This window comes from Etheostoma cragini, chromosome 4 (assembly GCF_013103735.1).
Source record: "Etheostoma cragini isolate CJK2018 chromosome 4, CSU_Ecrag_1.0, whole genome shotgun sequence".
NCBI classification, from domain to species: Eukaryota; Metazoa; Chordata; class Actinopteri; order Perciformes; family Percidae; genus Etheostoma; species Etheostoma cragini.
The window spans coordinates 26,167,169-26,179,549 of NC_048410.1; the positions used below are offsets into that span (position 1 = coordinate 26,167,169).

General features: G+C 39.7%; 1 protein-coding gene across 1 annotated transcript in view; it reads left to right on the forward strand.

The window, feature by feature from the left end:
• ube2v1 (ubiquitin-conjugating enzyme E2 variant 1) overlaps positions 1-2,930 on the forward strand; it is an 8,692-nt gene extending 5,762 nt beyond the window's left edge. Inside the window, exons 3-4 of the mRNA XM_034870142.1 lie at positions 877-1,002; positions 1,696-2,930. Coding sequence (XP_034726033.1) covers positions 877-1,002; positions 1,696-1,842 — 273 coding nt within the window. The 3' untranslated portion in view covers positions 1,843-2,930. The remainder of the gene's footprint in view (positions 1-876; positions 1,003-1,695) is intronic.
• Positions 2,931-12,381: the final 9,451 nt, after the last annotated feature.

The window sequence follows — 12,381 nt, forward strand, 5'->3', positions numbered from 1 at the left end:
CAGTTCTGAAGGCAAAAGGGGGTCCAACCCGTTACTAGCATGGGGTACCTAATAAAGTGGCCGGTGAGTGTATATAGTTTACTCCTCGGGTTTGACTCTGACTCTTTGCTGCGTGTCATCCCTTTCATGTCTTCAGCTGTCCTATAAAAATAAAGTTAAAAATTGAAAAAGAATATTCCTGTGACATACCAAACCGACCGAGTATCTCAGGCTATGTTAACCACGGGATTCGAGAAGCTGAAATCGCTGCAAACGGCACAGCTTACCTGCTGGTAGCATGCTAAAGAAACAGGGTGATGTCAGCTTACAGCTTAACTATTCCAGACACCATGGCCACTGCCTGAGTCCAACATGATGTAGAAGCAACCCACAATCTTCCGTGTCCCTGAAGTCACCAGTATAGCGTATAGTATTTTTTTGGAGAAACTAAAACTGTTCATAAATTTTATTAACATCCAATTCCAACAGTGATGTATAAATTGACATCCATGTGCATTTAATATTGAAAACATCACATCTAGGCTACTAGGCTTTGGATTTGCTCTCAGACGGTTTAGAAACATTTTTTTACCACCAGGGCCCCTCTGGCAGACCACCCCTGGTCCCAAGGCCCACTTTTTGAGGAATACTAACATAGACAATTCAGTAATATTACTCCAGAAATACCATATATTATAGGAAAACACCGACAGGATTTTCTTTTCTTTTTTTTGCACAATGATTTTACTTTAAAAATGCTGATAATACTTGCATACTTTTACTTATGGTATAAAAAATCATACCTTTGGGATTTCTGAATTCCACTGTATAACGTAATAATATCTTAATATATAATGCACAAGCTGAGCTAACCTGTCATATATTCTTTAATTGCAGACTGTCTATGAAGGCAGGATATACAGTCTGAAAATAGAATGTGGATCCAGATACCCAGAGTATCCCCCTCATGTGCGCTTTGTGAACAAGATCAACCTGAGCGGCGTTCACAATTCAAATGGTGTGGTAAGTATCCAAGTTTCACCATCTACCACTCTTTCCTGTTTGATCTACATGTTAAGTGTTTATTAGTTGTATGCAATATGCACACAATTTACCAAAAACTACTGAGTAGTCAGTAGTAGCCCCTGGTGCAAGTTAAATTTAAGGCTTGACTTGTGCTTCAGCCTCAATGGTAGCTTTTAGTAATAAGTTGTTGGCTCACTACTAGGGTGCTCATGTTAGAAACACTGATTTAGTAACTTTGTTCCACTGTCAGTGGGGCTTAAATATTGATAGTGATATTGGATTTTATCCATATCGCCCAGCCCTATTTCTAACCATTATCTCCACATGATGAAATATGCTTGTATTTGTGTTGTATTTTTCCAAATGCTGCAGCTGACTGTTAGCAGTTCTTGTGATTGAAATTCTCACACTTAGGAGCTAGTTAAGCCCTAAAATACAGAGCACTTAATTACCTTTTAAACCAACCATACTTTATAGTAGGAGTTACTCTTAATTCTGCCAGTAATACTAATTTTAGCTTCTAAAATTGGTTTTACAATTATGCATATATTTTGATTTATGCATCTCTCAAAATACTTAAATTGCATTCTTTGTGCCAACACATTGCTTTAGCATTCCATATATTTAACCTAAATTCCAGGGTGCACAATTGACGGCCATAAATGCCCATATCTTCTTCTCTTCTATCAGGTGGACATAAAGACACTGACAGCGCTGTGCAGGTGGAAAAACTCCTACAACATCCGGATGGTGCTGCAGGAGCTCAGACAGCACATGATGATGAAAGAAAACAACAGGCTTTCCCAGCCGCCTGAAGGCCAGGTGTACAGCAACTGAGGCACCTGCTGCTATCCCTCACTGTTATTCACACACAAACACATGCAACTCTACCACTTTCAATCTACACAACCATCATGTTATACAAGACTCTCGACTCCCACTTCCTCCCTTAGGAGCCTACCATTGGACCGAGAGAGGGAGCCCAGTCATCCATTAAAGTTCTCAGTGCAGACCAGACATACAAAACAAAAATACTGTACATCTTACTCATGTTATTTATGTGTACTACATCCAGATTGTAAAATAATACCTGATAACCTGAGTATACCAGTAATGTTTGTGCGTGCCCAATTCTTCACAGTTGGTGACAAATAGTCCCTGTTATATGGGTATTGTTGTGATGGATTTGAATCCACCCATTACGCCGCAAAATAAATCTGCTTCTGAAACCACAAACCAAAAGGTAAACGTTTGGATTACTCTGGGTTGTTTTTTAGAACAACAAACCATAAGGTCTTGCAGTATGATTCGCTTCACATAGAAGAAAATGTGCCCCCAAACAATGCTTTGCTTGGTCTCAAAGGCCCTGTTGGTCTCAAATTCCACAGCTTCCGCAATCCTGACGATGTGAATTTCACAGGCCTTCTTTAAACAAGTGCATGTCCAGTACACAGGAATAAAACTGCTACTAGACATTTAGCAATGTATTTATCAACAAGGCACTGACAGCTCATTACTCATGTTCTCAGACTTGTCTTCTGTGTGCCATATGGGTCTTAGCGCTTTGTGATGGTGATTGATTATTAGCAGCCAGTGGTTGGGATGTGGGTGGGGGGCTCCAGGTCCTTGTGCTTTCTCTCTCCAGAGAACATAGTGCGCTTGGCACCTTATTTTTTTTTTTAGAAACACTGTACTGTGGCCTGTGCTAAGCAGGAGGATCTGTGATTTTTTCTTGTTTGCTGTTTGTTTCTTCAGTCTCTGGGCTGACCTGTGTATACTCCATGCTGTCTCTTCTCTCATACAGTGAATGCCCACTGAAAGCAATGTACGGCTTTGGATGTTTATTTTATAACTGGTTGAATCTAATCAGGGTGAGGGTGACCTGTTGCATGGTTTTATTTGAATTAAACTGTATTACTTTTGCATGTGTTTGTGTCATGATTCTATTTCCGTACACTGCATTCAAGTGGTACAGCTATACAACTTCTGCTGAAAACAATAGTGGTTGCTAATGAAGAAGTCAATATTAAGCTAATAAAAGTTGCTCACCTTTTCAGTCACAGGTTCAACATTTTCAACTTAAAACTCCTGTCATTTATAGTATATTGGCTCCAGATAAAAATAAATTGTCAATTGATGCAGCAGGCCGGGATTTCCTGACTTTTATTATCATTAATCAATAGAAAATACTGAGAACTATATTTCCCAGTCTATTAGTGTTTACAAGCTGTGCTCCCAGTTTGGAATGCTGACTTTATATTCTAAATGATTTTCTAAGATATCCCAAAGACGGCACATAAACATGAATTACAAATAAGACAATAGTATTTGTTGCTCAAAAAAAGCTTCACAATGCTAACTAGATATGGGAAATGGTCCTTATTTAACATTTTATATAAAGAATGAACTAACACACAGAACAACCTTAATCATGTGAGGCATCACTGGTAAAAAGTAAGCTGAGGAGTTTAGCTAGAAGCCAATGTTCTGGCCATACAACATTTCTCGTCCATCTTACTAGTGAGATGCTTATTTAAGCCTAAGCAGAGAGACACCCTATTCAACAGCTGTTGTTGCTTCTATTTACCTCTTCTCTGCAGGGAGACAGGACAAAGAGTGGCACATGACCTAAGCTTGGGACAGAAAAGATTGGTGATATAGTTGGATGCACATCACTCTCTTATATGCCATACGGTGAAGCTTTATGGATTTCCAGGGAGAAACAATCAGCTATGCAATGCTGTAAACAACTTAACTTCTAACTTCTTCAATGCACGGAGAAAAAAAAAAATCATTCTTCTGACAATATATGGTGCCTCATCAATTATAAAAAAGGTGATTATGTGGCTTTTATTGACAAATTTGCAAAAACGTACTATTTGTTATGTCAGATTAATGTGACATTCGCTTACTGGAACGATCCTAAAAGTGATTCCTGTCAAAGTTCCACATCAAACCCTTTTAACAGCCCAACTAGTGGACAAGCTCTCAATCACTTTAATCAGATCTTCTGTGATGGACAAGCTCTCTATGAAAGAGGAGGCAACATGGTGTGCAACTTAAACAGCATGAGGACAATCACCATTTACCCATCCGACACACCCTGGGATCAAAGAAATCACAAGTGGATTTATAAAAGCTAAGCAATCGGTGGTAATTCATGACCGAAAAGTTACCACCCTCAGCTGTATGTAATGATCATGTAAACCACGTTTCACCTTGTATAAACTATAATATACTAATTAAGGAACTCCAGTTACCATTGTAACCATTTACTATTACAGCATGTCATTTCAAAGATCTTAATGACTAAAAATGTTTGTTCTTGTAACCACATTTCAAACAGCCATTTTTCCAGAAATGACCAACAGGAGAACACTCCCAGAACATGTGAAGACATGTACATTGAGCTTTTATTTGGCAGAAAGGGCATAAAGGGCTGTTAATTATTTTCATGTGGTGCATTTCCACGGTGCTGAGATATGCCCATACAATGAAATTGTAGTGAATCTGATGACTGTCTGGATTGCGAGGTACTTCTGTAATGTTAGACCATACATCATCCCAGTCAAGATCAACACAGGGTAATCACGTGCTGAGATCCTCTCAATAGGATGGGCAGATATCACTAACAACTGATAAAGCCTGGATACCATACCACAGTTTTTAGGCGGCACAGTAAACAACTTCCAAATAGGATGAATGGGCAAAGGCCTTTGCCAGGAAACACTGCATGCCTTGAGTACTGACATTAACTGAATGTAAAAGAAAAAAAGAGGAACGTGGTTGACTGAATGCATTTTGTAAATCAGAGAAAGGTAACAATCCAACCTCACCAAAAATGTCTTTTAGACCATGTACTCCTCTTTGTTCCCATTGTGGGGTTGTTATTGGCCTCCAACCAATCAGGAGCTGTGAATATTTACATAATGGGGAAAAAGTGTTCCAGTTACAAGCAATATGGCAGTATGTTTTCAGCTAATCTTCAGCTGAAAAAGTTTTGATAAGATGAGCGATAATGGGGCTGTTTGTTAGAAACATTGGCAAAAAGAACGTCATGAAGTGACACAGGCTCCATCATAGCACCTTTTGAGGTACGCCAACCAACAGACACATCTAGATTAAACCAGGTGAGGAGGGGTCTTAAGGACAAAAAAATAATGGTTAAAGTTTGGAATTGAAAGCCCACCATCTTCTTTCCTCCTCTGTAGAGTAGACATCTTGAGATGCAGCCGCTTGCCTTTCCAGATAAATTTAGATACCGCTGATTGTAATTTACATTCATTTCATTCATTCATTTTAACCACTGAGATACGGGCTTGAATAGACATGGGGAGACCAATCCACTTTTCCATATCTTTCAAAATGCTGTTCAGAGCAAAAGAATAGTAATGTGTTATAATCTGGTTTAAGCAGGGGAAGACCTCAATTCCTAAATATTTAAACTGCTTAACAATGGGGATGTCGGCAGAGATGGTTGCGTAGTGGGCAGAATCATTTAAATGAAGTAGTGCAGAGTTTGACAAGTTAATTTTAAAGCCTGATAAGCTTACCTATGCCTGGCATAAAGATGGAAGGTGAGGAAAAGACAGAGGGGTTTTCTAAAAAGACCAAAACATTGTAAAATAATGATAGATGATGCCGTGTACTACGAATGCAAAATGGTGACACCATAATCCATTGGCGAATGGCTTGGGCCAGTGGCTCTACAGAAATGACAAATAATTCAGGACTCAAGGGGCAACCTTGGCGGGAGGATCTAGAAAGTGGAAATAAAGTGGAGGAGGTGTGTTCGGTTGAGACTCGGGCTGAGGGAATGGAAAACAAAACTTCAATTATACCAATGAAAGTCTTGCCAAAGCCCATCACCTGCAAGACTGACCATAGAAATGACCTCTCAAGTCTTTCAAAGGCTTTCATTGCATCAAGAGAGAGAGAAGTAACATCATTCATCATTCAATGTGGAGAAAGCGTCTAACGTTATCTGCTGCTAGTCTCGTTTATAATGAATCCTTTATAAAATCCAAAGATTTCTATGTCAGCGTTAAGCAGGCTCAGGGGTAGATAGCTAGAACACTCTGTAGGATCCTTATCCTTTTTCAGGAGTAAGGAAATTCAAGCTGTGTTAACATCCCTTGAAAATTCACCCTTTTCAACAGAGAAATTAATAACATCAAGAAGGAAAGGGCCTAACTGTTCCAAAAAAGGTACATTGAATTCAAGGGAAATCACTTCAAAGCCCGGTGATTTACCTTTTTGCATAGTCGGTACTGCCAATCTAAATTCCTCAATAGCAATCAATCTGTTCAAGCTATCCGATTCCTCTGATGATAACTGAGACAAGTCAAGCTGATTCAACCAGCTCTCACAGTAAGATTCATCCAAAGTAACCTCAGACACATTGGAATAAAATGCTTGAAAGAATTTATTTATTTTGACAGGGTCAGTTCTTTTATTATATTATACCATCTTTAATAGTGGGAATATCTGCAAAATATTCAATGGACCTTAATCTCAAAGCAAGAAGGTGGCTAGGTCTAGCAGCCTGAAAGTAATAGTACTGTCTTGCTCTATGAATTAGAATGAATTAGAATGAATTTGAAATTCAGACTTCTGTTTCAGAATGTTGTTTATTTCTTTCATGACTAATGATCTAAAAGCTACCCGGTCAGTAAAATTAGTTTGTAACAGTGAGTCCAATCTTGTGAATTCTGCTTCTAGGTTTTGCAGTGTCAGTGACATAGCTTTGCGCGTATAAGAGCAAAATAGTATAGTGTTGCTCCTAATAAACCCCTTTATTGCTTCCCACAATATCCCGAGATCCTCTACAGAGCCAACATTAATGTAAATGTATTGTATTTATATAGCAATTTTCTAGTGTTAACGACTACTCAAAGCGTTTTTACATCATACAGTTCACCATTCACACACACACTCATACACTGTGGCCGAGGCTGCCGTACAAGGTGCCACCTGCTCATCAGATAAACACTCACACACACATTTACACTCCGATGCGCAGCATCGGTGGCAACTCGGGGAACAGTGTCTTGCACAAAGACACTTCGACATGGGACTACAGGGCCAGGGATTGAACCACCAACCTTCCAATTGGCAGGCAACCGCTCTACCACTGAGCCGATGTCTGCAAATATCTGGAATTCTGCTATAAACTGAGTGATGATTTCAGTAAAGAAGTATTAAAACGCCATCTAGCAGCACGTTGAGAGAGACGGTCTAGGGTGGTGGTGCAAAGGACCCCTTTATGGTCAAACAATGCGAGCAACACCGCTTTATGAATTTAATGAAACAATTGAGGGGATGCAAAAAAAAATCTCTTCTGGAAAAAGATGTATGTCCACCTGAGAAAAAGGAATAATCCTTAAAGGTGGGATTAACTGCACGCCAATAATCCATAAAACCCAAGCTGCTGGCTCATGATTTCAGAGCACTTGTGGCTTGTGCTTAAACGCCCGTTGATCTTCGCATTTGACTGATCAATATTTGGGTCCCACACAGCATAGAAGTCCGCACCAACCACAAAGGAGCAGTCTGTTAACTCCAGCGTGAGCGCACCATAGAAACAAATATTAGATGCATAGGCTGACACAAGTGTAACCGGACCCATGGAGCCTTGATAGACAGGTGGTGCAGTAACAGACTGGAGAGACTGAAACTGCATAGGAAGGAGGGGAACTTCTTCACAGATGGCTTTCTGTAACTTCAGCTGACCCTCCGTCGTTCCTCTAAACTCATGCTGAATGGTGGACAGCACTTCCTCAAACTGGTAAAATTTATTTATCAAGCTTAATGAACTTACAGCAACAGTGTCCCAATCGCCAGGCAAAGGGAAATCCAAAAATACAGGCAATGGTCAAAATCCAAAACGGGAACTCCAGGACATAACAGGACACAGGGAAAAATCCTTGAAAGCTGAACGCAGGGAAGCAGACGATCTTGCACTGGGATAGGGGGAAGACTGAACTTAAACAAGACAGGGGAGACAATGAGACACAGGTGCAACACATTAGGGTGGGGACAGGTAATCTCAAAGGCTGGACAATAAACAACAGGAAGTAAATGAAAAAACAACCAGAAAATGTTAATCTAACTTAAAATTTAAGCTGGAAGCAATGTTGGATGAGCCCTCGCTAATATGCGCCTGTCTGGGTTACTGGCGGATGCTGCTACTTGGGGCCGTGCATTTGTGTTGCTCTCAGACATTGTAAATCGTCATCAATGAAGATGGAACTCCCTGCTGAGTTCAATGATACCTCAAACAAGACTCTACGTCATATAGTTCATTATCTGTGAAAGGGGGCGTCACCAAATAATAGGGGGGTGGGTCAAACCATCACCAATGAACAAGGAACTCTCTGCTGAGTTCAATTACACCTCACACAAGACCTTAAACGGTTAAAATGTTATAGAAGGGGCGTGGCCTGGGTGAGTGAGTGGTTAAAGTATAGGGGGCGGCTCAGTATCACATGTAGACCACAGATTATGGTTTATGTGGTCACATATTAAGTTTCATGTAAGTCAGATGATGTTTGTCCTATAAGGCTGACTTCCTGTTGCCAATTGGTGGCGCTATCTCCAAAAGTCAATATTGGCCTGTAGATGTCCATAGGCCGGGACTTGGCCGGAAATTTCAAGCAGATATGACAACATACACTGTAGTTACACCCACTTTGCTGTTGTCAGCGCTGGGGCCCTAACTAGTTACTTCAGAACTATTGTTACTTTCAAGTTTTTCAAATTTTGAAATGCTCAGATGCTTCCACCTCTCTTAAGTAGAACTTAAAATACATGTGCATGTTCAATTATTTATGATAAATCTGAATATTATAAGGAAATGGACACTTAATACTATACATTATTAACAGAAACATTGAACACACATCTAAACTCTTTTAATGTTGCTGTGGGACAAAGTGAGACTAGCCTCCAATCAGATGCCATGTATGTAGACATTATGTCTAGTGTATCAATAAAAATAATACATAGATGTTTTGAAATATTTATTTCCCCTCAACAGGCCACAACTGGGCAAAAGTTAAAGATGCTTGTTAAGCACTGTAGCAAAAATAAAAAATAAATATATATACTCTTTGTAGTACAAATAATGTAAGTGGCCTGAAGTTTGTTCTTTTGCGCTGGTGTGTGCATCGAGCCGGCGTGTGTGTGTGGGTGATAAAGCGAGGGATTAGTGAGAAAGTGACAGCAATTAGCTTGGGAGCAAGTAGTCACTCCAGAGTCATAGTCATATGTTTTCTGACCATGGTGGAAAATCTTTAGCGGGAAAAGTTACCCCCCCTTCTTGATTTCATGACGCCATACCTGTCCCTCATTGACTGACTTGCTTGTGTCGTTCATTATGTGTCCGACCATGCGTGTTTATGAACATCCGCCCAACTCTACCTCTGATTGGCTTGAATTATACTAACGCGCCGTATTTGTCCACAGTAACGGTAACAGCGTTATTAACATGGGAAGAGTAATCATCTAGACTACTCTCGTCTGAAAAAATAAGCCTGATTTGTTAGTATGGAAGTATAGGCTATAATGTGTGCTCTTGATGATAGTGAATTTGAAATGGATGCTTTGGGGATGGGGGGGTCTTGACTCCTGTTGCCCAGGGCACAGGAAATTGTTAATATGGCTCTGCTTGGTTTGATAATGTAATGTGAGTATTGCAGTGTTTCCTCTAGATTTTATCTGCTAACCTTGAAACCATCCAGATGGTACCGTACGTACCTGAAACCGGTGATTTAATGGCACCGCTCTTTTTACACACAGTTTATCAATAAAACGTTGAGTGAACATTAATAGCTATGTAGCTGGTAGCCCACTGTAACGTTGCGGAAGGCCTTATATAATATTTATACTGCTCTATTAGATACATGTACAGTGGCTTGAATACATTTACACATCCAGGATAAAGCTCATTAAAAAGAGGAATAAAAAAAAACTTTTGGAAATTGATGCCTTAATTCAAAAAATGTAAGAAAATCCAACTTTTTAAAGAAACCCAGTAAGTGTGAATGAACAATGTATTGTAAAGAAAGAAATGTTCTTCCTTAAAATATAGGGGCCATAATTATACACCCCTCTCTGTTAAATTCCCATAGAAGCAGGCAGATTTTTGTTTTTAAAGGCCAGTTATTTCAAGGATCAGGATACTATGCATCCTAATAAAGTTCCCTTTAGCATGGGCGTGGAAACGTATTCATGCCACTGTATATGTCCTGGCAATGAAATACATTTTTAAAAGGTTATTTTCCAGGCAGGTGCCAGTGGGCTGTCAGTCTTCTAGGTTAAAATAGAATTACAGGTTGTGGTTGTTAATGTCTCAGATTTTGATCAAACCTTGGATAGATCAAGAATATGTCCCAAAACCAAGGCCTGTCAAATGTTTCTGATCAAAGGTTAGATGGCAAGCAAAGTCTACTTAGACAGTGATATGTCTAAGTGATATACCATCCCTTAGTTTCGCTGCTTTAGGCCTAGACTGCTAGCACCATGTTGCACTGAGCACCTCTCTCTTCCTCCTTCTCTAAAACATCACAGAGTATGGTCTAGACCTGCTCATCTATGAAAAGCGCAAAGAGATAGCTGTTGTTGTGATTTAGCACTATATAAATAAAACTGAATTGAATATTGTTAGTGAGTGAGGAGTTGCAGCGTCCGCCTAAACCGGCCCACCTGCTTCTCATCATAGTTGTCAGATTTATCTATCACATAATCAATAATATGATAAAACTAGATTGAGGCAGGGCATACAGCCCGATCCGGTTCGGGAGAGTTCTAGTCCGACCAGGCTCCTCTCTTTACCCTGTCTCTCTTAGTTATGCTGCAATAGTTTTAGACAGCTGGGGGACTTCCTTTGACACACTGAGCTCCTCTCTCCTCTATCTTTCTATCCTTCCATTTGTGTGCATCCATGTCCCAGAAAGGCTTGTTACTAACCTAGCTCTGGGGAGTCATTCCGGAGTCCTTATGTTCTTTTTTGCCCAGCATGTTTCCTTGGAACAGGGAGGCTCCAAACTCATGGGAGCAGCTGTCGCCATGGTCCCGCTACACGTTCTGCTATGCCATGTTACATCCTGCTACGCTCTGCTGTGTCCTGCTACATCCCGCTGTGCCTTGTAATGCTGCACAGTGCCCTGCTATGCCATGAACTACTACAAAGAACTACTACACAATACAAATTTTTTTGGGACTGTTATTGCCGCTCTTCATTTTAACCCCAACCGGTCGTCCGACACCACCTATCAAGAGCCTGGGTCTGTCCTGGGTTTCTGCCTAGAAGGAAGTTTTTCCTCGCCACCGTCGTACTGTTGCTTGCTCTGGAGGGAACTACTAGAACTGTTGGGTGTGTGTTCTAGACCTACTCTGTCTGTAAAGTGTCTCGAGATAACTGTTGTTATGAATTGATACTATGAATAAAATTCAATTGAATTGAATGTTTTGGAAATAAAACTTGTGTTTTGCTTAAATATCTGATCCTTCTGTTATTCGGAAACACAATTTTGGCTGTTTATAGCATTACGTCTTTTAATGTGTCAAAAACAATAAATAATAATTTTGATTATGTGTGGGTATTTAATTTACAATGGTGTAAGGTGCTGAAAAAAACTTTTTCTGGACTTTGAAAGTGCTTGAAAAGTGCTTGAATTAGACCTTGGAATAGGTGTACAAACCCTAATTCAAATCATTGGATTTATTGATTATTCCCAAAATAAAGAAGTAAACTGATAATTGTTATTTACCAAATAATTCTAGTTTGTAGCTGATTTGATTACAACAAGCCTAAAGGATTTCTTCTTCATAAAACTTCAAATTTCATTGACAACTGGTAAGTATCAAAAGTAAAACTATGAGTATTTTTTACTTTTGATACTTTGAGAATATTTTGATGCAGAATAATATATGTCATGCGGCTGGTAAAGGTGGAGCTTGTTATAATGACTTTATATAATGCTGGGTAGTTTAATCTGTAATAATCATCGTAATTTACAATTCCTATTATATTTTGTTTTAATAATCCCAAACTCTAAAGTGACTAAAGCTGACAGATAAATGTAGTGCAGTAAAAAATACAACATGAGTAAGTAAGTAATTAAGTATAAAGTAGCATAAAATGGAAAGTACAAGTACCTCCAAATTATATTTAAGTACAGTATTTGAATACTTTCTACCACTGTGATGATCTGCATTCAGATGGGTGTGTGTGTGAGTGTGTGTGTTGCAGTTGCAGTGGGATGTGTCAGATGGTTGCTGACACACACACTCCCACATCCATTCTCCTGCACGATCCGGAGTGTGTTCAGGACTAAGGAGAGCAGTGTGGAGGAGCCCATCTGCTCGCGGGGT